This window comes from Dromaius novaehollandiae, chromosome 20 (assembly GCF_036370855.1).
Source record: "Dromaius novaehollandiae isolate bDroNov1 chromosome 20, bDroNov1.hap1, whole genome shotgun sequence".
Taxonomy (NCBI): Eukaryota; Metazoa; Chordata; class Aves; order Casuariiformes; family Dromaiidae; genus Dromaius; species Dromaius novaehollandiae.
Genome location: NC_088117.1, coordinates 3043575 through 3070961, shown reverse-complemented (window position 1 = coordinate 3070961; position 27387 = coordinate 3043575). Strand labels below are relative to the sequence as shown.

Below are 27387 nucleotides of genomic sequence, written 5' to 3'. Positions count from 1 at the left end.
GCGCGCAGCCAATGGGGCGGCGGGCTGGGGAAAAGCCGCCCTGGAGGGCGGGGCCGAGCGGAGAAGGCGGGGGCGGGGCCTGCGGCGGGGGCTCGCGGGGCGGAGAGCCGCGTCCTCGTGCCGGTCGCGCGGTGAGTGACGTGAGGGGCCGGGGCCCCCCGGCAGCCTGACGGGGTGGGGATGTGTGTGTGTGTGTGGGGGGTCTCGCCCTTTCGTGAGGCGGCGGCGGCGGCCCGCTAGCGCCGGGCCCCGCGGGGCGCCGTGCGGAGCGAGCCCGTGCGGCAGCGGAGCCAACGCGGGCCGGGGGCGCCGCAGGCCCCGCGCGCGCCGCTCTCTGAGGCGGCGGCTGCTCCCGCGCCCTGGGGCGGCGGGGCCGGCGGGTGTCGGTGGGGGAACGGTGCGGTTTGGCCCAGCTGGAGCCCAGCAGCTTTTCTCGGGCATCTCGGTGGCAACGGCGGGAAGCGCTGAAGGGCTTCGAGTCCCGAGGGCTGAGGGCGCGCGGACACGCGGCTGTGCCCCGGGTTCGGGTTGCACGCTGGGAGGCTACCGAGGCCAGCGGCGTGCGAAACACTTAGTTTTTTGCATTCAAAGTGTTTTCTTGGTTTTAAAAAGGTTCCGCTGGCTCCGGTCCAGGCAGTTTCCCCCCTTTCCCTGGCAGCTCGGAGGAAAGAAAAATAAAAAAGGTCTCATTCGTTCGTTTTCCCCTTGCAAAGCTGGTGTCTGTAGGTGTTTAGGGAGGCCCGCTGCTTGGCTTGGCAGGGACTGCGGAGCTGCGCGATGTCGAAGGACGACCAAATGCGAGGGAGCGACAAAATAGCAGTATGGATTGAATAATTTCCCGCCTTCAGTGCTGGGTGTTTTTTCTGGTTGGTTGGAAGCTCGTAAGGATAGCGAATTTGGGGATGTTGAAGGCTGAGTGTGAAGTTACCAGGTGTATTGTATTGTGCCTGCAATAATTTGGGGGTTTGATGGGGAGGGGAGCATAGCATAGTTTGGATCTCAGTGATTTCAGCTCTAAAGGGAAAGAATTAGGGGAAGCACTAAGGGGCTTTTTTGTTGCAGAATGTATGATTATTATTTTGATAATAATCGCCACGATAGTTATCTTATGCAATGATCTGATATAAAATCCTAGTGGAAGCAGATTGTCCTTCCTTGCTATGGCTGGTGGACATGAACTTTAAATAGGAGACACGGTGCCTGTGTCCCTTAGGCAAAGAGATAATTTGTTTCCTTGCTTCCAGTGTAGTATTTTTGTCAATTTGGCAGTCATGATGTATTTTTTTAAACAGTGAAGGCCTAAGTGGCTAAGTCCTAGTGATTCACTGAAATTTAGTTTTCAAATGACTTAGGAGCACACATCTTGTTAGGTACAATTGAAACTGTTACCCAACTTTTTTTCTTTCTTTTCTTTTTTTTTTTTTTTTTAATTTAGGGTTTGTAATTTATAATGCTGGAAGCTAAAACATAGGAATCACTGATTGTACCTGAAATGCTATCCTGTGAACAACCTCTTAACTGAGAGTCTGATGTGCTTTTCAAACACTAGGATTCAAGCACTGGCAAGTCTTAGTTTCTGTGAAGTGGGGGAGGGCAGCTGGTAGAGACATGTACTGCAGAACTAAGGCAAGCGTGGTACCTAAGCCTCGTCTTTAAGCACTTCTCATCCTTCTATTTAATCTTTGTTCATAGCTCCTTTCTGCAGCTGAGTTTGCACTGGGCATGTGGCTCCACGTGAGTTCACAATCACAGACTTATTTTTCCTCTTTGTGCTCATATGCTAAGCTTCAGAGTGATTAATAGCATGTGATGCAAGGGTGGATTAACTCTATTCACAAGTATCCATTAAATTAACTTTTACTCTGTTTGATCCTAACCTGCCTCTGCTTGAGCCTGAAGTAAATGAAGCTTTTGCATTATTCTTCATGAATAAAAATATGTGGTCTTACAGGGTAAGTTAACATTCAATTTAATTGTTCCAATTTATATAACTTACGATGTAATATCGTCTGAGATTTTCTGTAAGCTTTACATTACTTTTCCCCCTTTTCTTTAAAAAGAGGGGTACTGGAAATGACGTGTGAATGTTGCTGTGTAAATGCACATTGGCTTCATAACAGCACGGATGCCTATGTGAAGCTGTCTGTGATTGCCCTTCCGCATGACACAAAATTAAAATGATGCTTTCTGTAATGAACACAAAGATGTTCAGATCAAACAAGTCTTTTCTTCTTCCTCTGCTCCCCCTTCCCACCCTCAAAAAAAAAAAAGATTGAAAAGAATAAAACTACCAGGAGTTGTAGCTTCCAATCCAACTTTGTCTTGAGATCTGAGAAACTTTGTGCAACTGCTTTCTAATGAGGTTTTGTTGCTTATTGGAAGTCCCAGGGAATTGTTTTTTTTTCCTATCAGACTTCTAAGCTAGAGCAGCTTTTTAACTCGATTGAGAATTAGAATAATTTCTGCAGGCTGCAGTGAAGACTTGGGAATTAAATAAGCCTTTCAAGTCATTTTTGCCTGTTTACTTTTTTGCTTTAAAGGTATAGTCCCTGCCCCTTATTCTGACTTGCAGTGGTGGGAAGATAAGGAGCTCTTTTTTTCTTTTCTTTCTTTTTTTTTTTTCTGATTAGAAAAGAAGTTTGGGAGAATTCTTTTCTCCCTTCCCCTTTTACATCGCAACTTCAAGCTTTGGCAAAGTGAGACACCCCACCCCCAGAAAGAAGCTTCATGCTTGAAAAGGGAAGGCATTGAAAATGCTAATCTTTAACACTCCTGTAGTACGAATAGATGAGAAGATCTCTGCTAAGTATCTGTAACCCTCTTTTATAAAAATGACCCTACCCGTCAGTATCTCTGCCTAAGGCTTATTGCTTTGACCTCTGCAGTGACGAGAAGGACAGACCACCATATTCACACAGTGAGTTCTGAGTCAGGGCCAGAAGCAGCTTCCTTTTTCTTTTTTTTCCAATCAGGTGTTTCGTCAGAGAGGAGACAAAACTTTTTCTTTGAACTAGAATTGGACATTTTTTTCCTTTCTTTTCTGGCTTCCGTATTTGTGGTAAGGACCCTCTGCCCAAAAGGAAGATTTCATGTGTCTACAGACCTGCATTCTCCCTACTTGACTGAAGGTCACCTTGAAGGTTAGCAGCCTGCATCAGAATTTTCTGAAGTTGAGCTGAAATATGCTGCCTGTGTGAACTTCTCCAGAAATTTGCCAGGAGATCACTGTGAGTCTTGGCAATTGTGTTCTTAGGGAAGGATGAAAAAGACTTAATCTAGTCTACATTGCTTTTCTCTGGAAAATCCAGTCTTAGTTAAACTACTCCATCGTGTGTTGTTTCAATCTCATTTTCTGGAAAAGTTCCCAATCTCAGGTCTCAGGGACTTGAGACCAATGATTTTTTCATTAACCTCTTACTCAGCTGAAAGCTGGAATCTGCTAATGCAGAGAATGATGGAACTAGTTATCATAAACAAATTAAACTTCTATTTTTCTGCATTACAAATCGACTTTCTAAAGTCTTTCATTCACTGGTCCTAGAAATTGACCTTTCTGATTTAGAAGCCAATCTAGATGTGGAGGGCTATGATGAAATATCTCTTTTTTGGCTTTTTCCTTGTCTGTTTACCCAATATTTGATGCCATCTTCCTAAATCAAGTTTCACAGCATGTCTTTTCTTCCCTCTCTCCAGTTAAAAGCTGCAAGAGTCCTATCCATTTCCAGTGGTACTTGAGTGACTCTGATTGCCAGCTAGAACAATTGATGATATGGAAAATATTTTTAGATTTTCTTTTCTTTATGTACTTTCACTGAGTTCCGTTGTTATATTAGAAAATCTTGCAGTTGTTGTTGTACCATGGATGTGAAGGTTGTTTATAATCTATTTTAAAAAGCTCTACATGCATATAATTGGTTCACTGTAATATTTATCGAAATTAATATACCGGACCAATGTAGATTTGGATTGCAGCCCCAATTATAAGTGATTCAGCATCTTCTGCTCTCATAGGATGGTCAGCACATCCTAGCATCAAGCCTGAGAAGCTGTGAGAAAACAGGCAAAGAATACAGCTATTCTGCAGTAAAACTGAAAGCAAGTGAACCAAACTCTCTTCTGTGACTTCCTGAGAGCTGCTTAACTTTAATAAAGCCGCCTTTTCCCACACATGCTCATTAGTTAATTAAAGATTCAAATGTCATTTCTCTGATTAGGATACATGAGCTTGGAGTATGCGCTTTGTGATATATTTACCTGATCCTTTGGTTGACCTACAGAAGAGAAAGCTTGACAGTCTTGCCTTTTTTTTCCCCTTCTCTTTCTTTTTTAAGACTTTTCAAGTTTCTCTTCTTGAGGCAAGGGATATCTGTGTGAGAAGTTCACTTTCAGGCTTTTTTTTCATGTTACAGATAATCTAATTGGACTTGGATTTGTAGAATTATAAAGTACTTCTGAGGCTACCTTCAGGTGCATTTCCTGCTCTTGCAAGCTAATGCTTGTTAGCCTGCCAACCAGCCTGCTGCTTTTAAACTTGGAAAAGCAGCTCTTTGAAAGATCCCCATGGTATATGGCTTCTTCAGCCTCTTTATAAAGATGGTTGTCCCTGTGAGCCAACCTGCTGCTTGTCTAATTTCTTTCAAATGGGAAAATCCGAGCAGGTCTTGGTCATCTCGGTGTGTGTTGGGTGCCTGGCCTCAGCGCGGCGTGCACCTCAGCAGCACCCTGCAGCTCCTAGCTGGGTTCCTCCACGGTGCCTCTGGACACAGGCTCTGCTGAGTGCCAGTGGTCTGATTAATCAGTTACCAGCTCAGTGGACTTCTCCTACCCCGAAAGGCATTGTACTAAGGAGATTTGACAAAGTCTTGTCACAGCTTGACTGCGTTTTCGAACTTGCATCCTTTGCTTGGGAAGGAAAAATACTAACAAACGCCCAGCAGACTCAAAGCAAGCGATCCCAGCAGGCAGGCTATCTCTGTTCATTCTCCTCCAGCCCTCAGGAAGCGACAGCAGTGGCTGCCATCAGTGTAGTGCTCTGTGGGAGGGCAGCGAGATACCCTGTGCATTTCCGATATGGTAAGTCAACCCTTGAACATCAAAGTGATGAAGGAAGTAGAAGCGCAAGCTCCTGAGCAACACACCCACCCTTGGAACGTTATGGAAGTTAAATACAGCTTACAGCGTTGCTCTGTTTTTCTCCTTTGCCTTTTTTATGGTCCACCAGTTTATCTGAGTGGTGTGCTCCTGGTCTAATGGGTTTAACAGGAGACTGAGTCATGAATTCTGGGTTTTCTGCCAGGAAAGCTTTATACAACTCAAGTTAGCATTGGCTTTGGTGCCCTTCATTAACTTGGGATAAGACTTTAAGATTCATTATACGCTTGTGAGATAATGTTTAAGGTGGTGTCTGGTGAGACTGCAAGTTGCTGGGGAAATGTGTTACAGGCACTGTCAAACTGAAGCCCAGGCAGTGTAAATGAAAGGTAGCTGGGAGTTCTGTAGCTGCCCTTGTGTTCCTGTTCCATGCTCGGTTGCACTTGTAAAGCCATTTTTGTGCTGCCTTTTTCTTGATGCAGGGCATAAACACAGAGTAGTGTCCTTAGCTATAATATATCCTGCTGATTGGATAGTCAAGGCTAATACTCTTTATTCTGACTGTTTTGGTTCTTAGGTGACATTTAATAGTTTAGAAAAGCTTCAGGCAGTAGCATGACTTTCCTTAATTCTCTGAATTCCTGAAGTAAAACTCTTCGGCATACCTCAACAGTAGTACTTTGGCACCACTTGCCAGTTGATTACTTTTCATGCAGCTCTTGCAGTTGATCTTGCTTGAAACCGCTGTCCCTATGATGAGGGTGTTTGTATTGCACAGCGCAGTATAGCTACACTCCTTGTACTTTTCCTTCCTTTTTTTCTTCCATGGCAATTGCTGACATCAGCTTCTGATCCTTTTTTTTTTTTTTTTTCTTTTTTTTTTTTTTTAACCCAAAACCCCCAAATGAAAAATCCTTAACTGTAGCATTGAAAACTTAACATTTCTTCCTTATGGGGTAGATACTAAATGAAACCAAACTTACTTCATTACAATATGCAAAACCAAACAAAACACTTGAATTTCTCTGACAGATTTGTAATGTGTTTGAAAGTCATCTCTCTAACACACTTAAATCTGTCTGAGGAGGTCAAGGAGTTACAAAATCTCTTTGCATTTTTGCACCAATCTCATGAGAAAAACTCGGGACTAACTTAAGATGGTATGTGGAGTCTTATATGAGCATCCCAGTCCTTGTTCTTGTCCTAGGATCAGGCCTAACATGGTTGGCTTATGCCTTCAGTGGGCCGCATGCGCCAATCAGTAAATATTTATCTTGGGTCTCATGATATCTTTGGCTGTAACAATAGGGATTGTCAATATTTTGTGAGAGATGGTTTTACCCAGAGCAGAATGTAGATGAAATCCCTGCTGCTTTCAGCCCTTTTGCCTGTTCTGCACAGCTAAGAGAAGCTAAATATGAATAGTTCCCACTGACCGTATTGCAAGTAATGGATCTGGCTTGAAGTAGGCTGAGGGTTGGGTAATAAACAGGCTTAAAGCGGAGAAAAGTGATCATAGTTAAATCTGAGTAGTAGTTAATTATTAGCCGTTGATATAGATAATGATAAGGGTTGTGCTTGTCAGCATTATCTGAAAGTTTAGAAGCTGTGATCCATCTCAGGATTGTAGCCTATTTTCGGGAGACTGCTCTCCTGGAGGCAGTAGATGGAAAACCTGCCTCTGGAATAGTAAGTACTCAGCTTTTTTAGCTATGAATCTTTTTGGCTTTGGTTTAACAGCTCTGTGTCAGTCTACATGTTTGAAAGCTAAATGAAAAAGGCAGTGTTTAAGGCTTTTTGTCAAAGTGGATTATTATCACTCAGAGCTAGTATCAAAAGCTTGTTGATCGCTGTTTGTTCCAACTTTCCGTGCCCTAGAGGCAGTCCTGTCAGAAGAGTATCATGAGCCCAAGGCTACTTGACTCTTCCAAAGGCAAGTTCCCTCTCAGAGAATGGCTTGATTTGACTGCCCTTTCCCTATTCTTGATATCTCAGGAGAAATTTTACCTTGCTGAGTTGGCAAAGAGTGGAGTGGGATTGTATTTTTGCATCTTGAGAAGTGGAAATACAGAGGTGTCCTGTTCTATGGACTAGGGCTATGAATTTGTTCTCCTAACTCTTATGAGCATTTGGATGTCTACCTGGAAGCTATTTGCATGTCATGTGTTCTATCCTTCTGCTGTTATCCTAGATCAGAGAGGAAGAGTAGGAGAGTGCCTTTGGAGATGTATATTTTGGTTTTAACCATCTGCTGAAACAGAGATCGACATCCTGGGCTTAATTGAAAACACCGTAGAATGGATTTTGCTGATGTTGACATATATTCTACCTTGTATTTTGCTCAGAAACGGCTTCAGGCTTCTCAAAACAACAGGTGTTTTGACCAGTGGAAGCACGGAAGAATTTGATTCTTGGCTGTGGTAGACGAAGCTTTTTTTTTGAGAGTCACAGTTAGATGGTGACGCAAAGTGGAATTCAAAGGCAATCGTTACACTTCTTTAAATAAGGAAAACTAAATATTTTTCTAAAAGTCTGTCTTGCATAGGAATGAACTATTAGGTCTTTAGTGAAAAGCCTAGGTTTAAAAAGTGACCCTGACTCACCACAATAGGATTGGAAATCCCAGCGTATTTCCTTATGCCCTGACATCAACAACGTGGCTATTGCTGCAGTGTCTGGCAGAGGCTGGAGCATGACAGCTCCAGGAAAGGTGAAAGCTTGAGAGGCCACTTTAAAATGACTGCTGCCTCTCCCCCAGAGCATGGGCGGCATTTGAAGAGTAACTGTAGACAACCGACTACTTAAATATGAAAAGAGAGGGAGGAGAAATTTGAGTGAAATGCCCTTCTAGGGTTGTTCAAGGAAGCTTTTGCAGGTGGTGGATGTTAATGTGCAGTGAAGGTGTTTCCCTGTTATGTAATGAGTGTGTGACAGCGCTGGAGATGGAAGAACGCATATGAATGGCTTAAATCAGCATGTCTGCGTATCATGTGTGTGGAATGGGTTCCTAAAATTTAATTAACAAGGACTTCTGGAGGATGTTTTTTTTCTTGTCTGTATTCTCAAAACATACCGGAGAAGCAACTGGAAATGTCTTGTTGCATGGATGTTGTCCCTTTCTGGGCTAAGTCCATGTATAATGATTAAGAACAGGAAAAAACTTACTGTATGCTGACTGGACATGCTTCAGTTTCTGCAGGCTCCTGAACAGTAGGAGGATTCTGTTAGTCAACACTGTGAATTTGGGGAGAGCAGCTTCACATAGCTGTTTGATTTGGTGTGACGTGGGCAGTTTGCCGAAGGAGGGAACATGCAGGTGAAGATGATGGAGATCTCCAGGATTGGGGTTAGCTTTCCCTCCATGGTGAAAGAATCTTTTGTATCCGGCAGGGAAAGCAGACAAACAGCCAGAGGAATGAGAAGCTAATTTTCCATGTGTACACGTTTGTTTCTGTGGCTAGGTTGTTGTCAGCTGCTGGTCTGTTTACTTAAAACTAGCCTGGGTACTACTGCACTGCAGTGCCTTAAGGCATTGCCTGAATTCACTGGAGGGAAGATTTTTTTCCTACCATAGGATTCCCAGGATGAAATGTTCAAGAACGGGAGCTTTTAATTTCAACTACTGCATCTGGATACAGATCCATAAATGATGGCCTTGCTCTCCAGAGCACACAGCAGCTCCTCATCATCTCTGCAGGCACTGATAGGTCCCTGACATGTACCGAATAACAAGCTATGTAGATAGTTGTTGTGCGTAGGTGGTTATAGGATGCTGGCTGCAAATTCTACCTGCAGGTTCTCCTGAAGTGACGTTTGGAACAGTGAGGCCGAGGAAGTGAAGAGGCTCAGTGTTGATGGACCTTTGGCTCCCTTTTATGAGGCCTGTAATAAACTGACACCATCCAATCTATTACCCTCTGCCTTAGTTTTATCTACATGGGACAAAGGTATTTATGGTCTGGCTAGGTAATATTTGTAATCTTGCACCAGTATTTAAGGCCAGCTAATGCTCTTTTAGAGCCCATTGAGTCACATTGCCTTTTTTACAGTTGAAGAAACTTTTGCTTGCTAACTTGGAAATGCATTTGCTGACTCCTAGTTTCATTTTGTGTCTCCTGAGATTATTTTACAATCTTACAGACTTTAAGGCTAGAAGGTGCCATTTTACAGAAATCTGGTCAAAGCTGTTTATACCCTCCATCAGTGGTGCGTGTCCTTTTCACTTCAGCAGACCACGTGGTATAATATGGAGATGCTCTCTGGTCCTGTGATGGGCTAACAGTCTATCAGATAATCAACTTGCAGGCAGTATCTTGTCTCACATCCTAATGTATCTACACAATCCCTGTGGTCTCTATGGATTCTTCATATGGCCACTGAATGGTCACAAAAAAGTAATGTAATTCCTAAACCTTTGGACAGAGAAACCCTTTTGGTGTGACACAAGTTGGCTGTTTTATACATACCAATGCTCCAGGTGGTGTGAACCTGCAGGAATCTGGATGCTGAATTTGTGAGCATGATGGAAAATTTTGTGTGGAGAAGTTTTATGCAGGGAAGATTTGAATCTTAAAATAGTCAGTTGTAGGTAGGAGAAATCATACTAGAAGTAGTCTTTGATGTGGGCATATAAAATAACTAGAGAAATTGAATGCTAACTTTTTCACTAGACCTGGGTTTTCTGAGGCAACAGCAGTTTTCTATTATGTTGTGCTGGATAAGGTTCCAAATACTGATTTTTAGATTAAAAATATTTTAAACAGTATCAGAAGGCTTTGGGCTCTGTCCCGTTTCAGTTCACCAGCATAAGATGAAGCAGCAGGATGTTTCTTACTCTCTAGCCATATGGATCACATCTCACTGGTCGCCATTCCTGTGCTCAGCTGTGTAATGTCTCTGCAGAAACTAAAGCCAAGGATAAGGAAGTATCTATTTATTCAAGAAGTTACGTAATCTTGGAAAATATTGGTCATGTGGCACTTCTTTTCTGTCTCCTGTTCCAACAAGGGCTAGGCAACTTCCTCCAGCTGACAAGTGAGCGCTCGGCAGGGGGTTTGAGCACAGGGGTCCTCAGCGGTGACTTCCAGCTGAACGCTGTGCAAGCTTTGCACAGCAAGAAGATCGTACTCAACTATTCTGGCATCCAAATAAGGCCTATTAAGCCACTGTGATTTAAGCCACTCGACCTTATCTATGCTTAAATAAAGCAGAATCCCTGGGAGAAATGGGAGGCCTTCTGGTTTCTGCTTCCTGGATGCTGAATACTGGATATTTTGTGAGATGGGGACTTATTACCACATTACTGTTTCATACCCTTGATGGTGTGAAGAAGAGAGATGAGGCTAGGATAAACTGGCCTGCCAGACCGCAGGTCTCAGGATAATTGCTTCAAAAGTCTTTGAGATGCACAAGGAGTGCTGAAGAGGTGGGTCTGTAGATGCCTCTTGGGAATTGCCTTTAGTGGAAACTTGTTAGTACTAGCTCTGAATTCATGTTGTTGTCGACTAGAAAGAGTTTTGGTGTCTAATGTGCTTTCTCAGGAGCCCTTTAGTCTAGCTGTTTTATGAAGAAATCGTAATGTGTCATTCTCTGTCAGTTTTGGCATCTCTGAGCCCATGCTTTTCTCTCCAGATGAGTATGAGAGACAGCTTTTATATGGCACCTTCTGTGCTTCAGGAGCTGCGAGAATCTGAATCTCTTCTCAGGTCTTGCATGTTCTGGGGGGCCTCAATTCTTCTGCTCTCCAGAAACTTCTGCTGCTCTTGGGTGTCAGGGTGGCAGCTGCTTCATCCACCTTGATGGGAAGCAGGGGAATAAACTGCAGAGCACATGAGGAACACACAAGGACAGTGAAGGAAGAAATAAAGGAATGAGGACAGGGAGGGGAGACATACTGCACGTGTACAAAAGGGAAGAAACTGTGCTCGTGAGGAGCTCATGATGAGATTGAACTGAGCTCGCAATGGCAAATCACTCCTTCCAGGTGCAAAAGTCACGGTCCTGCCACAGAGTTAGTCTGCTCTGGCTTTGACACCTGATACGGTGCTTGCACTTTCTTGCTCTGTGTGTCCAATGAGAAGAGATGGCTGAGGGTGGGTGCTACTTTGTTAGAGCTGGAATAGCAATGTGAAAGAAAGGGAATTGTTTTGTGGCACTGAGAAATGAACAGGCAAACTGTGAGATGTATGAAGAGCTTCTAATTTGTCTTTTAATTGGTACCACATTTGTCACTTAAATTGCACCATGTGCTGATGTGGCATCTCACCTTTTCTGAGTGGTGACTAAAATGCTTGTTGGGGTTTGTTAGCCGTGAAAAACAACTTGGAGTTGGCCTGTCTGTTGCTGGCCTTCTGCTTCTGATCAGTGGGTGGGTGGCTCCAGGCCAAGTGAGCTACGCTTTGTTCCCTGAACCGCACTTTTGATTTGCTCAGTTTGCAATAGTCCCTTTGACAACCCCAGGCAAAGAAGGCTGAGTGGTGTGTGCTCAGAGCCTTTGAAAGTCCTGCCTTAGCAATTGTCCCACTGGAGACACTGAGTTAATTTGGGAATACTCAGGTTGAAAGCACTTGTGGTTTTTGGGATGGTAGTTGGTTAGTGCTGGAGTACTAGAGTACTTCAGTTCACATTGTTTCTAATACCTGTTTCTCCAAAACTTATCCCCTGTATCCTGCCTGGCTGTCCTTCGTGTGGATGAGAGCCATGCATGCACAACCATCACCAACCATCTTCAGCCTATGGCAGCTTTCCACATCTGTCCACCATCCAGAAATAACTCCCTTGAGCCAACTTGTTGTGGCAGATGTGTACTCAGCACTGTCTGCAAAACCAGCACCTGTACACAAGGCAAGTGCCAGGTCGTGTTTTGCAAGCCTGTATCCTGTGGTGCTCCACAGGAGCTGCCAAAATCAATTCCAGTGTCTTTCCTACTGCCATGACCTTCCTATGGATTTGGATTTGTCCCAGTGCCAGGGCTACATCATTTTTGCATTTGCATGAAGATGGTCTGGTCGGATGTACCCACTGCTGTATTCTGAGCCCCAAAGCCTATTGTGCACCTTCAGAAACAGTTTCATTTTTAGCACAGGATACGTGGCAGTAAGAAGCAGCCTGCTGCTACTGCTGTGAGGGAGAGATGCCTTTATCCTCTTGTGTCTGTATCTTGGGGAGCATGTGCAGGTGGTGACCTGAGATGTGTCGCAACAGTGCGAGACGTGGATCCTTCTCTAACATTGCAGTTCTTCTGTCAAACGAAAACTTAATCTTCACTAGTCTCTGTGAGAAGGTGTCCTTGATTTCCTTTTAAGTGGAGGGACTTCTTGCCGTTTCCTGGGCTGGTTTACGGTTGTGTTCCCCTCCGCCACTGCTGGCCTAGATTTTAGGAGAAAAAGACATGGAACAAGGAGTGATGCCTTTGATTCTATTGCATCTTGCTAAAGGTGGATGTGATCGTTGTGGAGTAAACTTACCTGCTCTGGTGGTGCGAGGTTTGAGAGGTGGCCAGCACAAGCGGAGGAGCCGCTGGAGCTTGGACCCAAGCTAGGTGAAAGGCTCTGCGTGCATCCCAGGTGCTTCAGCCTGCTCTGGAAATGCCGGACTTCTCTAGTAGAAGCTAGTTACAGCCAGGAAAGCATTTATCAGCAATTTCTCAGTTTTGCCATGCTGCTCAGGAGCACGCCGCTTCATTTACTGCTTTGCTACCTCCTTCTGTAATTTCAGTACGGCTGAGCAGAAGGGTTGTCTGGAGGGGAGTGCATTTGCTGCTCAGCCTGCCTAACTCACCGTAATTTTCTCCACCTGTATGCATCTCTTGCCAGCATTTCTCAAGTCTTTCCTCTGATCTTGTCAGTCTTACAGTCACAAAGGTTTTATTGCTATGCAGGATTGTTTTTTGCTGCCTTCCACTTCAGCGGGCCTGTTGGTAAAGAAATTGGCTGGCGTGATGCTCTGCTTCATAAAGTTCAGTGCATTGTCCTGCAAAGAACAGTCTGTCCTTAGTTAATTTTTTTTTTCTTGTTCAAAGATTTTGAGATTTCCTGAGGAGTCTGCATAAACTGGAAGATTAGGAATGACCCTCCCCTTGTGGGGAAGCAGATCAAGCAGGGTCTCGAACAGAAGGTGACCAGACAAGTTTGCTATGAAAATAAACTCCGTGAAGGGGACGTGATTGTAACCATGTTAAGAGGAAGAGCTCCAGCTCCTCCTCCAGTAACAGGGATCATGTAAAGTGAATACGGCCAGTTTTACCTAAACTGCATAGCCGAGTATTGCCTTGGTTCAACACAAAGGGCAGCAGTGCTGATATCTCATCAGCTTCTTTAGTCTTAATTTTAATTAAAAGAAAAAGTTGACTAATATATATAACTGCTCTGAGCTGCCTAATAATGTTGTGCAACTCCCGGAAGCCTGTGTGAGCCAGCACTTCACCTGGGATCCACAGTCTGAAATTGGACTCTTTTTTGCTGTGTCCAGGAGTTTAATGCTGCAGTTACATGAGGAGGGTGCAGCCTCTGTCTCTTGGGGCCAGAACAGCTCTACAGTGAAAGGAACAAACACGTATTGGTACCAGTGAGGCATGTGGGAAAGAAAAATAAGCACTTGAAAAGAAAAATGAGCAAAAAGGGTGCAGCTGGGAGCCCTGGAGGATGGAGGTTTGCAGCTCAGTAGAAGTGTGGGAAAACAAGGCCAACAAAACGACTGCGTTTGGCAGGGTTCCCTTGTGGTTTTCCCCCCGGAGTTCCCCAGGCATGGAAGAAGGGGCATGTACTCGCAGAGCACAGCTCTCAGCTCCAGCCACGTGATCTAGCTGCTCTGTGGAGAACCTGAACTGACTTCTGCTGTGATCGTCCACCCCAAAACCTCCGATACGGTGGTAGAAGGCACTGTCTCTCTCTCCATATCCTGTGTCTAACCAATGGGTTTGTCAGGGTGGCCCTAAGAAAGGGTTTAACTCAACATGGGCTGATATTGTTAGTCTTGGGCATGATTAATTAACAGAGGAACGTTTTGAGCTGCCTTGTTCTCTGCTCTCATCTTCACAACCTGTGGCTGTGCTGTAACGGTGCCAGCCCGGGATCCTTGCTGGAGGTGATGATGGAGCATCCAGTTTTCCTGCATGGCTTCCCTCCCTCACTGAAATAGAACAGCCCTATAGCTTACTTTTAAATTTCTATTCCTCCATTTGTATTGTGCATGAGAGCTGTTGAGGAGCTGGTCTCCACATGCTACTAGCTTGACTGTCTCCTCTGCTAACGTTCTCCTTCCTTTAAAAAGCTTCTGAAAAGCCGTCTGTGTAAATAGCTTGGCTGTGTATCTTGTGCTTACAGGCAGAGGAAGGGAGATGTGCCCTCTGCCACACAACGTGCGTCTTTCTGCTTGACTCCACTGGTCTGTGTTGATTTGAGTCGCAAGCTTCTCTCGTCATGGGGAAAATCCAGAAAGTACAAATTAATGCTGACCCACAACCTATCCTTCAAACTGTATCAGGGCGCGTCTCCTGAGCCGTTTCCTTGTCTGTCTTGCTTCTTACCCGAACTCCTGCTAGCGTGTCGAGCTTTTAGGAAGCCTTGAACTTCAGGGGGAGGCTCATGGTTGGGACTCTGAGGTGGTGATGCAGCCAAACCACACCTTTCTGGTACCACCTTGCAAACGTAGCCTAAATTCTTAATATAGCACTAGGAGTCCCTTCTGCAGGAACAGAGGGCTGCAATTAGGAGGTGCGTAGGTCAAACACAGCTGTGCAGTGAGTGTGGGCACGGTGCTGCCCCTCCTTTTGTGTCCGAGCTCCAGCCTGGGATTGCTGAAGCTCGGAGGGGAGGATTGCCTTTGGAGAACAGCAATGTATATCTGTAAAGCACGCTATATTACGTCAGCGAAGAACGATCCGCCTGTTCTCAGTATCTTTAGGGTATGCCTATAGCGTTGCTAGATACTCTTGCAATATGAACAAGTAGAGTACGTCTTTCCCTCACCTGTGCCTTTAAGTTGATCTGGGGCTAAGACTAGGATCCTGGAATTGTAGCAGCAGGTCCACAGATTTGGAAAGGAAGCAGTTAAAGCCAACAAGGTTGCCAGGAAATTGAATAAACTAGAAGCAGCACTTAAATCTCATGATGACTAGCTCAAACTATTCAGTGCAGACCACAGTTAGAGCCAGTGAACAGTGCTGTAGTGTCTGCAGACTCCCTTCTTCCCCTCCCACCTCCGTTTACAGCACTTTTTAGAAAAGGATTGGGCTTGAGACCACAAGCTAGGAGCCAGTGTAACACCCACAGTCTGCCAGCTGGACTGCTGTAAGTAGAGCACTGATAACTTTGGGTTGCCTTTTTTCCGTTGCTCATGTGCTTTGTACATAGCATTCCTTTGTGTCATGCGAGACTGAGATGTACGTGACGTGCAAGCAAGAAATCTTTGCCTTTCAAACTTGCTGCTTTTCATTTTTCCCTCTTGGATTTCTCTCAGGAGCTTTCATGTTAATTCTCCGTAAATCTTACACCCAGATATTTTTTGATTCTTAGTCAGGAGAAGACAGGGACTCCCAGATTCTGTTCTTGCTGGCAAAAACCTTGCTGGAGAGACTCTAGGCAAGTCGCTCAGCTGGGTTGAGACAAAAGCCTGGAGGCTTCAGTGCAGGAGTGCCGTGCCGCTCCGGCGAGCGGTGTCTCCCGAGCAAGTAACCGGTATACGGGAAACCGGAGAGGTGCTCTGTAAGGCTCTGGCTCTTCTGGCAGAGGCAGTGGAACTGGTTTTGTTGCTTGCTTTTCCGCACTGGCATGTGAAAGAGTATGAGCCCTGTTTCGAAGGGAAGCGAGCTGTTTTTTGCTGCTCCAACAGGCATTCATTTAGGACGCTGTTGTTAATCCTGTTAAACCTCCGATTTGGAAAGTGGGTTCGTCGCTTTTGAACGCGGCTCTAAGGAAGCTGTGTTCATGTACCGACTTTCGGACCGAGCTGGCTTGGGAAGGACTTTCTGGGAGCTTGGCAGATCCTTCCCCTGGTCTGCCCGGTTTCTGCGTGTCCTGCGTTTCTGCGTGTCCTGCGTTTCTGCGTGAGAAGGTGTATCTCACTGCGTGTCTGAAAGGCCGTTTCCCACAGAAGAGTGCAACTCTGTGATTTAAATATGTGAAGTGGCAGTAATCTGGGCTGTTTCTCCTGTTCTTCCAGAACAGAGCCAGGACAGTTTGGGAAACTACTGTAGAGGTATATAACAGCAATTGTCTCACGGCTGAGACCTGCTTGGGAAAGCTGCTTGCGTATGTTGTGGCCCCGCGTCCAGCTCCGTTCCCCATGGCTTCTGCTGTGCGCTAGCACAAGGTGGCTATATTTCCTCCCCTTTTCCGTGCCCTGGAGTTGTTAATGTTGCTTCCCTCTATGCGTGAGACGTGGCAGCGTAGGAGAAATGCTGACTGAGGGTGAAAGTGAGTTTTGACACCGAACTTGAGCTAACAGTTTGCTGTTGTCAGATCCTGCTCCTGGCTACGCGTTTCCATGATCCTCCTGAACCAGCCTCGCTTGCTGAGCTGCCGAGGCGGCATTGCAGAGGAGAGCTAGGACCTGTATGTGTGCAGATCCTGCCTGTGCACTGAGCTCAGCCCTGCTCCCAGGTGGTGGCTTAAAGTCAGAGAAATTCCACGTGTGTGCTCTGATTCTTGCTGTTTTCCTTAAGAAGTTGAGGGGTTGTAAAATGGAGGCTGTGGTCTTCTGACCTGGGATAACAGCGCAGAGAGGGTAAGAAATGCGCCCTGGAGGGAGAATTTCTTCATTCCTCTGTCCTGTCCCACCCTGTTTGTTTCCATATGTGGTAGGTTGCTGTAGAGAGCAAAAAATCCTCCATGTGTGCGTCCCTAGCAGCAGTGCAGCAACGAGGCAGGTGCACCAGGAGGTTTGCGAACTTCCACATGTGGGAATGTGCCGAAGTACCTGAGCCTGCTCCAGCCGCTGTCGGTTCCCACTCCCCTGCCCACGGCTTGCTCAGGAATCCACTGCAAAGTCTCTTTCTCACTGTGCAAACACATGGAGTGGGCAGCAATCGAGAGATCAAGTCACCCATTCAGACAAAAATACCTGCTGCTGCCGTGCTGGTTTATACAAGACTAAACCTATTTAGAGAATTTGCTATAAATAGAAACTTGTGTGTGTTTTTTCTCTCCAGATATAGAGTGAGACTGGTTGAGAACAGTGCCCTTTTCTTCCTGATGAACACAGTTCCATGACAGTCAGCTTGTCTCTTAGAGTCAGCAAAAACAAACCAGAGATTTGCATGTTCAAAATATTGCATATCCATTAATCTGCTGTTGCTGCTGCCCTGGATGTTGTCTTCTTACCCCAAGTCACAGGTAGGGAGGGAGCTGCTAAGTTGTAACTCGGAGACTCATTGCACTGGGGTATTTCACTGGCAATGATCTATTTTTGAACAAAAATTTATCCACGTGTTGATTAGCTTCAGTAACACGCAAGACAGCTGAAATGTCTCAGTCTAGGTTATTTCCTCATATGCTACTTAATCCCCCCTCCCTTTCAGGATTTTATAAAATGTCTTTCAATGTTATGAAACTGTAGTAGGGGGCTGAATTTGGGGCTGGAGCACTAATACAGTGGGCTGGAAAGGAGCTACATAGGTGAGCCTCAGGCGTAGCCTGCGTAAAGACCCTGCCTATCCCCATGCAGCCACTTGTGAGAACTTGAGATTTGTTATGAATGTTATCTGCACAGAGTTAACACAGAAAATACCTGAGCTGTAAATTGCTGCTATAGTTTTTACCAGCTGCCTTGAGTGCATACAGGTTCTTATTTGCATTATTAATTTCAGTGTTTGCAAGGAACATGAGTTCTTTCTCTTGCATTCTTCCCCAGCACCACTGACTGTTTTGTATCTCTCCCAAAGCTTTAACTTTTCTCAGTGCTCTTGGTAGTTTAATTTAATTTAATTTCAAATTTAATTTCAGAGCCTTTTGAGATCACCTCCTGTCACTAGTGCTCTGCAAGGACACACTGACAGTCATGTCGTGGGCCACCTGTGATTCCTGCACAGCTCTGTCATAACGTCACTGTCACAAACAGAACCAGTTCCACCACTGGATGTTTGCTGTTTCAGTTTTTTTCAGAAAAAACCTGCTGTTTCAGTTTTTCACTTCTGATTTCCAGTCTAAATGTGTTCATACCTATCTGTTCAAATACAAAACTGTCTTTTAGTTTAAAAAGCTCTTTTCTCTCCTTTACAAACTCTCCTGAGGATTTATGCAAATATGTCTTGTCTCACTTTTTTATTTTAATAGGCTAAAGTGTCTGTTCTCTTCCTCGCAAGAACACTGTCTTCCATACTTGTTCTGGTTTCACTTGATTGTACCTGAGCACTGGATTAGACTGGGAGGGTACACAATATTCCAGACGAGGTTTAGTGCAGCAGTGTCGGTACTTACTGATCTTCAGTGGTATCTCACCTTGTCTATGCTAGGGTTGCCTTTGCCTGGCTCTGCCATGCCGAAGCATACTGTCATTCCAGAACTGACTGATATTCCCAGGTTTTCTTCTTTGCTGTTGCTGTTCCCACCTGTTGATCTTCCATTTCATGTCAGAAATTCTCACTGGTCCCATCCCAAGTTGTAGTGGGGTTAGAAGAGTGCAGAAGTCACGACCACATCTAACCACTAGGCGTATTTTTATTTTTAATGTCATGTGTCCAGACACAGCTGATTTGCTTTAACTAGATTAAGGGTTTAGACCTGCAGCTTTTTGAGCGTTTCTCTTATTGTGCGTAATGTGATTAGAGGAGAGATGTGACAATGTAAAGCTTGTGGAAATGAGACTGAATTGCCTGTGGCTGTTGCAGACCTTTGCCTGGTAATAGCTGTTGTACCATCTAACATGATTTCTTTGTTAAACATGTTCCCAATAAAATGCATGACTGTCAATTAAGAGAAATATTGTAATCTGATCCTTTTGTATATGCAATTTAAAATGGGGCTTGAGATATTTTTGCCTCTTGGATGACTGTGTTTGAGAAGAGATCTGGTTTTTTTTCCCCCTCTCACAGATAAGAAATGTTCCTTTATGCTGAGCACTTGTCCCTGTGCGCTACTGGGAATGTTTAGGGTGTTGCAGCAATATGATAACGTAAAGCTTAGAGGGATACACCTTCTTTAAATTCGCTTGCTCGCTTTGCTGTGTTCTGTGTAGTCGGAGTGCAGGACAGTGAGGATGCGCCAGACGGTTATTCGTGGGCAGTAGTTCTCAGACAGTATCTTGGTGGTGTAGTGTTTTCTCTTGTAGTAGCAGTAGAGAAACCATCTTCTCTTTAGAAAGTGCTTCCTATAAATTTTTTTCTTTGTTTTTCCAGGGTCCCACTTTTCTACGTGCCTTTTTGAATCACTCAGTAGGAAAGATGTCTCTTGATCACCACATGATGAACAGCTCCACGTTGCCAACTTCACATCCTCCTGAACATCACCACTCTACAGCAGCCCTGGAACATAGTCATGGAACTGGGATGATGATGATGGTAAGTGGAGAAGTCAGCATTAACCAGAGCTTTTCCTTGTCTGTGGTTCAGAGCAACTTGTCATCTCGAAGACAGTACCTGTCAGAATTGGAAATCAAACTTAGCTTTGGAAGGCATGCATTGATCTTGTTAAAACCCATCTCCTTGGCTCTTCCGATGTCAAAGAGTGGCACAAGGCAATATGCAACATGAAATATGGTCCAGAGTGAGGAGTCTTATGGCAAAATGGTCTTTCCTTGTAAAAACCTTCCTAGCAGCCTGCCTGGTGTCTGTGCTCTAGCAAACTAAACGCAGACATGCAAAGTGAGCATTTCTGGAAGGCTTTTATGAGCCACTTGCTGTCGTAGCTACTCAGCATTCATTTAAGCTACAGAATGAGAGGAATTTTCCTGCAAGAAAAGGAGATGGCTGGATTTTTTTTGTGCTGTTAGCAAAAGCCTTAACTGGTGTTGAGAGGAATGCGCACTGTAATGGATGGATTGTGCTGACCTGCAGGCAAGCAACCTCTGTGCCTTGCTCCTGAACTTAATTAGTACGCATTGGGTTTGGGAAGCAAAGTGCTGCTGGGCTCTTTGACATGTTGGCATTCAGGGTGTGTTGGTCTTGCGTCCTGCTGTTCTAGGCGACTTTGATTTGAATGAGTTCAGACTTGTGCTTACTGGCACCACTGAAGCTTTGTAGAGATGCTGGCCAGAGTTTCCATGGATCCAACTATAGGATCTGTGTCATTGTGCATAGTCAGTTCTAGGAATGACTTTTTCAGCTTTTTCTCCCTTTTCTAAATACTTTGGAGAGAGTTTCAGATTATTAAAACATAACTCTTTATTTTTAAACGTTGAAGGGAGGGGAGAGAGTGTGTGTTTCAATTTAAAACGAGAATGTACTCAGGAGTATATTTTGCAAAGCTTCAGTTAAAGTTTGCCTGCCAGGCACATGCCCCCAGAAAGGAAGCAAAATGTAATGCTTTACTTTCATTGGAAGCAGTATCAAGGTGGGAGAGGAGAGGATTAGAGCATCCTTGCCCTTTGTGAACATGGCCCAGCGCAGAGCCCGGTGGTGCTGTTGGAACTTGCAGCCCACTATTTTCACTGGCCGTGCCTCTAGAAGAGTTTTAAGATCTCCTCATGAAGGTCTTCGTATAACCTAACTGTTAAGTATTGACGTTCTCTGATCTGTTCCTTTCCATGTAAATGCCCCTTCTTTACAAATGTCAAGTGCTCTTGTCTTCGATGGGATAATTACAGGACCCTGCCTTACCCTGCAGTTGAAAGCTGTGATAAAGTGCACAAGATTTTGAATTAACAGTGCACCTCTAAATGTCAGGGAAGAAAGGAAAAAAGTACAGTATGTCGGATAATAGACTGGACACATCTTAATGTATGAATATCCCGCATTCCTCACCTGCATCAAGTAACAACTGCTGTTTCAGCTCAAGTTAATGGAGCTAGATAATAGTTTTGGGGGTCTTTGTCACTAGACCTTTGGTTTGTGGGGTCTCTGTTTTAAATGTAAAGAATTCATTAAAGAAATGGATGTTCTCTCTAAAGATGTTTTATAGTCACTTCTAGACTGGGGCTAATGAATGTCTGCTGATTCTTATGGATGCTGAAATTACTCATAACTCTGATCTTCAGAAAAAAAAACCCTAATAAAACAATCAGAGAAGTTCAAACAGAAGTTTCTCTAGCTAACCGAGTACTTTACATGTAAAGACATTGTAAGTAACTGTGCTGAAGACATACTAAACAACTGCAGTGTATTTACCTGGATGGATTAACCAGATTGCCTGAGATCCTTGATGTCTCCCCTTCCCACAGCATTCACTGTGCAGGTCCAGGACCCCTTACTGTCACCCAGGTAAAGCTCTGGTCCTGCAATAATACTTAGTTGTTGTATTCAGGACTCTCCTTTTCCCACAGAATATTAGGAAATTCTATAAGGAGACAGTAGTCTGCTGGCACAGTGCAGGATAGGGCCAGAGGATTCAGCTATACAAACCCATGTCTGTGTGAGCTCAGATGAGGTTTGGGGGAGAGAAGAAAGTGCCCCAGTACCCCAGCCCATAAGTAGTCATGGGATGGCAGGGGATGAGATCCATGGAGACATTTCTGACTACTGCTGGTGCTGGGGAGAAAAAGAGCTCGAAAGCAAGGAGAAGGCACTTCTCCATAGCAGGTACTTGCAGAAAGTGCCTTCTGCCCAGGGGCACTGCCTAGAAGAGCTGCCCACCAGTACTGGAAATTGGAGCATCCTGAGCCATGCCTAGCTTGTGTCTGTTTGCTGAAGAGTTTCTTTGAGTCTATCTGGTGACCAACTGAAACAATTTTACTTTAAATTCTTACCATAATAAAGCAGCCTTCTCTAAATCTTGTAAACTCCATCTGAGAATGAGCTGTTGAGGTTCATCTTGATGTTCTTTGTCTTGGCAGGCAATGACTTTCCACTTCAGCTATGAGAACGTGCCGCTGCTGTTTTCCGGACTTACAATCAATACTCCTGGAGGTTAGTATAACTGTCTTGTCCAATCCAAACAAAAGGCTTGCAAATGATGAACACTGCTGGAATTACCCTGCTCTATAAGGCTATTTATGGCAAAAATATCCAGGCGCAGTGTGGTTAACCTGTTTTTACATCGGATCTGTGGAGTGAAAGAAAAGGGAAGATGTTCATGTAGTTCCAGAGTTTGAGTGGTCTTATTAGCAAAAACAATTGTTGGTTTCACTTCATGGACTCAATTCCAATTTGCGTAAGTGTTAAATTCACATTTACGTCTGTGTAAGTGTGCATACAGTACCCAGCTATAGCCCGTGAAGTGTGACATAGTTGTTGAATTACAAGGTGTCTCTTCTGACATGTTTCATCTTATGTTGCACAGATTCAATAAGTTTTCCTCTTTTGTCAGAAATGGCTGGTGCCTTTGTGGCTGTCTTCTTCCTAGCCATGTTTTATGAAGGCCTAAAGATTGCCCGAGAGTGTCTGCTCCGTAAATCCCAGGTCAGCATTCGCTACAACTCTATGCCAGTGCCAGGTCCAAATGGCACCATCTTGATGGAGACGCATAAAACTGTTGGGTAAGAATTTCCCTTTCTTCTAAGACAAGTCTCTTCAGCAGCTGCGAAGGGCAAAAAGTGGAACAGAAGAAACTTTATGCAGACAGTATAACTCTCTGCAAAGTTTATTAACTCCAGACATGGGCATTACTTGACCCTGGAGGATTCTGATGTCTGTGCTTGAATTACTTGGCTACTCCTTAGGATGGGGAAGAAAAGAGGGAAAGCAGCAAAGTGTTAAACGAGCTCGCTTTTTCCAGAGAGGTAGAGAACACATTTGGGGAGTTCCCAGGAATAGAATTTGGGTGGGGATATCCAGCAACGCTGATGGAAAATACTGAGGATCCTTCTGTGACTAGCTAGTCAAAGTCCCTGCTTGCAAAACAAGTCTCCTTGCTTGCTGAACAGAGTAAGATAAACTTGCAGAAATCTTTTCCTCAGCTAAACAGTTTTGTCCTCCCAGTGAGCACCATATTTCCTTTGTATCAATCAGCTTTGTCGGGAAAACCATAGTTTTAAGTGACAAATGCATGCAAAAGGCTACGCACCTTCAGCCTTCTTTATCCCCTCATATTTCATGCCCACCTTGGCATCCTATCAGCTAATGGACTAAGTTTTCTCTGCATTTTCCCTTCTGTGTCTCATGGATGCTGACTGTTCTCTGCTTTTTGTGTTCTCAGACAGCAGATGCTGAGCTTTCCTCACCTCCTGCAGACTGTACTGCACATCATCCAAGTCGTGGTCAGCTACTTCCTTATGCTGATCTTCATGACGTACAATGGCTACCTCTGCATAGCTGTGGCAGCAGGGGCAGGGATGGGTTATTTCTTCTTCAGCTGGAAAAAGGCAGTTGTTGTGGATATCACTGAGCACTGCCATTAATACTGGATGCTGCCCAGGAGCCTTTCCACCTCTGCTCTCTTGAAATGCAGCCGTCATGAGGACTGGATCATTCCTAAGCTGAAAGAGAAACAATATAATCAATCCAAGTTCACCACAGGTTCCTAGCTGGGTTGTAGGGATGTGAGGAGCTGGGGTACGCTGCTCCCTCAGGCTGCAGGCTGGCAGCTGGGCTGACTCTTGAGGATCCCATGGTAGCCATTCTTGGCTAGTATTTGCTTTATTCTTAGATTATGCCGTGATTGAAATTAGTTGGCTGACAGAAATATAGAGGTTTTTCTTTTTTTTTTTTTAAAAAAAAAAACATTTTATTTTTAAATTGTAAATGCTTATCTGTGAGGGTTTTATGAACAGTAGGTAAAGATCAAAGTTGCCAATGGAGCCTATGTGTGCAAATGGCTATTTTAATTTTTTTTTAATGTGTACGTAATGCCAGGGGAGAAATCCCTGGCGTTGTGGCTTTTGGGGCCAATGGCGCCTTCTAATTCAGTTCTGAGAACAGAGTTCCACAAGATGCAGCTGCTGGGGAAGACTTGGTGCTGCACATGAGACAGGCTCAGGTCTGTCCTGGCAAGCGAGCATCCTGACATGAGTACGTGAGTCCTGTGCTTCTGGGAGTCTGGAGGGTTGGTCCTCCAAGCCCATCAGAGTACGATGAGTGTTGTTAGGCTTCTGATGTATCCAGCAGCATTATTCAGCTTTAAGTGCTAACATTTCAGTGTGGCTGCTTTCACTTCCTGATCATGGAAATGTACTGAGTAGGTGCAGGACAATGCATATCTATAGGGCAAAAAAGATTTTAAATAAACCATTGAATCCACATTGACTTCATGTTAAATTAGACCTGGATGGATCTAGAGCTAGACTTCAGTTTACTAAAACTCATTCTGCAAAAGAGACAGGACCTAAATAGTATTTTTGTGCCGCTAGAGGTTAAAATGTCTGAAGAGGGCATTCCTTGATTGAGATGAAGGAAATAAAACAACCACATTCCTGTGAAGGGGAGATTTGTGGAAGAGAAGAAAGCAGCCTTTAATCTGTTTCTCCTCAGGTGAAATTTGGAGCAGCTTGGGCTGATTTAAAAAAAATAATTGTGACCCAAGTGACTCCTCTTTGTCTTAATAATCATGCTGTGACCTTGCTAGCTTGTAGGTGCAAGAGTTGTCGGTGCCAGTGGTGGAAAGGTGTAGTAGCTCAGTAGAAAATCTTCCCATTCAGGGCTGTGAGCTCTGCAGATTTAACAGGCAAAAAAGGATAGCTTCCAGGAGGGGTGTTGCCCAGAAAACACTTCGAGTTTTCTAGGGAACAGTTTTGGTTTGGCACTTCGTTATTAAACTGCTTCCTGTTGTAGGGAATGCCGTGCTGTTAGAGTGTGGTGCAAAGCTGGAGCCTTCCCTCTGCCCAAGATGTCTTCTTCGTGACTGTAAATGGCTGAAAGGGAAGACAGTGGGATTTGCAGAAGGCCACTGAAAAATAGGCATCACTTTTGGACTGGGACTGATGACTGGGATGTGTCCTGTGGACAGGGAATCCTTTTGAAGTGAAAGTATCCGGCCACATACAGTAGCAGTTTTTGCTCTGAAGTTGCTACTCGTTGCGCTGTTAGCAGCCATGTAAGGAAAGCTGGTGCTTGTGAAGGGGAGTTATGTTTCTTTAGCCTGTAAGCATTAAAGGACAAGGCCTATCCCTGTGTATGTGAGTTCTTCAATGTGTTGGTGCTACTACTACTACTAAGCCCATTCTCAACCTACCACCGTCTTTGAAAAGCAATAGGAAATCTGTTATTGCTACTGCCAGGCCACTTGCCAGGATCCTGTATTGCACCATCTAAGGTCAACCTTCCTGTAGATGATGCCAGGCATTTATTTGGACATCTTGTTTTCTTTTGGCAGTGCAAATACAGGAAAAAAAAAGATGAATTAAAATCAAGTTCAGGTTTCTAAAGAGCTTATTTCTGTAGCAAATCCACATCTGAATGAAAGTAGGCTACTTTCATGGAAAGATTCTGGCCACCTCCTGACAAAAGAGGTAGGAAAAGCTATTCCCCAGTCTGGTCTTCAAAGGGAGTCTGTAACACTACAGAAAGACACATGTAGTAGTCTGGGGTCCGCAACAGACTACAGAAGGACATCTCTAGACTGATGCCCTCTCTCTACATCTGTCACAAAGGTAAAAATCCTCTGTACTCTCTAAACACTCATGTTTTGTTGCGAGAGAGGAAAATGGGGCTCTTCCAGTCCCTATGTGAGAGCTGGGAGGAAATCTTAATGCTTGTTAGAGAAACTAGAAGCAGTTAACTGCTGAAGTTGCTTGTTTATGTTTTGAAAGCTTTACACTGCAGAGACTTAACCTCTGAAGGAGTTTGGAGCTGAGACATGCTCCGACTGGTTTCTCTTGAACAAACTGAAGCTGTTACCATTATAGGGATGCCTGATTACAGGGTGTAGTCACTAATGGCTTCATATGCTGACACTAATAACTTCATATACCTCTAGACTTGCTAGATTTTCCTCTAAAATAAAACCTGTGCTTGGCCTGATCTTCCTGCTGCCACTGGAGCTTTTTGGCCATCTTTGCTTTTGTATTCAAGTGACCAGACTTACCTCTGTGTCAGAGATGGATGACTTGGGGATTATGCAATAGTGGCTCTTCCGATATAAACTCACTTCATTCATTAGCTTTTCTGCCTCATCCTAGATGCAGCATCTAGTCTCTCCAAATTGTTTTTACCAATGTGGATGAGCATCTCAGCACTCAAAGGGTTCATCCCCCTTCTCACACTCATACAGAAGAGAGCACACAACTTGCGGGGTGCAGAGAGGGAAGTGACACTGACTTAGCAGTGGTCACTTAGGGAGCAGGAAACTGGGCAGAAGACTCCGAAGTTCCTAGCCTGTGCCCCAACAACTTAGAGCAGCCTGTAAGAACAATCTTTTGAACGTCTGGCAGTACCGGAGTTAGAAATGGGAGTCCAGGCTGGGGTCTGGGGAGAAGGGCCCAAGGGAAGGTCTGAAGAGAAGATGGTTGAGGAGAGAAGATGGCATTCTTAAAGAAAAAGGTCTCTGCAATAGGGACTGTGTTTCTTCACAGCTGTCTGTAGCTGTGCTCCCTTGGCACCTAGTGGAGGGCTGTGTCCTCTGTGCTTCTGAGCTTGCTGAAATAGTGAGGTACAATGGAAAAAGGGATGTCTCTAGTCCCTGTCTCCCTGTGAGCTTTGGCCGTGCTTGCTTTGTTAATTGTTGACAATCCAGAGAAGCCACCTACCTCCCTGTGTCACAGCCTCCCTCTGGTCCACCACATGCCCCAGGCTGCTGTGTTCTTGGCCCACGTTGCAGTTCGCTTTGCCAGGCTCTGAGCAAAACTTGGCCTCCCTGATGATAACTTCTACTGACTGCTTTTGCTGCAGTCCCAGCCTTTCTGCTGGCCGTATTTGAGGTTGTCCTGATGTTAGCACTAGGCTTGCATTAAGTAGTGCTTGGAGGGAGGTGAGGACTCTAATGATAACTATACTTGAGGAAATTAATTCATGCGTGGACACCTATGTAGCAAGCTTAGAGTGTGATGTCCTGTGTCTGTCTTCTCTGACTGTGCCTCTGGATTATCATCTTGTAAGAAGTGCACAAAATACCCAGGCTGTGTTCATTGACTGGCTTTTGTTTTTTTTCCCCCGAATGCCTTTTCAGTTGATCTGAAGCCAGTCCCAACAGATCCAGCAGGACATGTAGTTTTGTTTACAGTGGACCATCACTTTTGTTTTTACTCTTGTTCTTTGTGGAGGTAACTTGTCTAATGTTACTGTGAATATCAAGAATCCCCTGTAAATAATTAGCCAATAAAATAGATTGCATTTTA

General features: G+C 44.6%; 1 protein-coding gene across 7 annotated transcripts; it reads left to right on the top strand.

The window, feature by feature from the left end:
• The first annotated feature begins 1 nt into the window (after window position 1).
• SLC31A1 (solute carrier family 31 member 1) lies at window positions 2-27387 on the top strand. 7 transcript variants are annotated; one of them, XM_064523611.1, is made up of 6 exons: window positions 67-131; window positions 17240-17423; window positions 19424-19585; window positions 22015-22087; window positions 22488-22656; window positions 23316-27387. In XM_064523611.1, exons 2-6 carry the CDS (start codon window positions 17397-17399, stop codon window positions 23515-23517), a joined length of 633 nt encoding a protein of 210 aa, XP_064379681.1. In that variant the 5' UTR covers window positions 67-131; window positions 17240-17396; the 3' UTR covers window positions 23518-27387. The 7 variants fall into 7 exon arrangements, with proteins under 7 accessions (XP_025969592.2, XP_064379681.1, XP_025969589.1 ...); XM_064523612.1 differs by lacking the exon at window positions 67-131 and adding an exon at window positions 15196-15380; XM_026113807.2 differs by lacking the exon at window positions 17240-17423 and having other exon boundaries at window positions 2-131.

Excerpts from the sequence above, each read along its gene's own strand:
- SLC31A1 (XM_026113807.2), top strand. The coding sequence starts at position 12 with ATGGGGCGGCGGGCTGGGGAAAAGCCGCCCTGGAGGGCGGGGCCGAGC. Across the intron at positions 22,088-22,487 it reads TACAATCAATACTCCTGGAG|AAATGGCTGGTGCCTTTGTG; the intron begins GTTAGTATAACT and ends CTCTTTTGTCAG. Across the intron at positions 22,657-23,315 it reads GAGACGCATAAAACTGTTGG|ACAGCAGATGCTGAGCTTTC; the intron begins GTAAGAATTTCC and ends TTGTGTTCTCAG.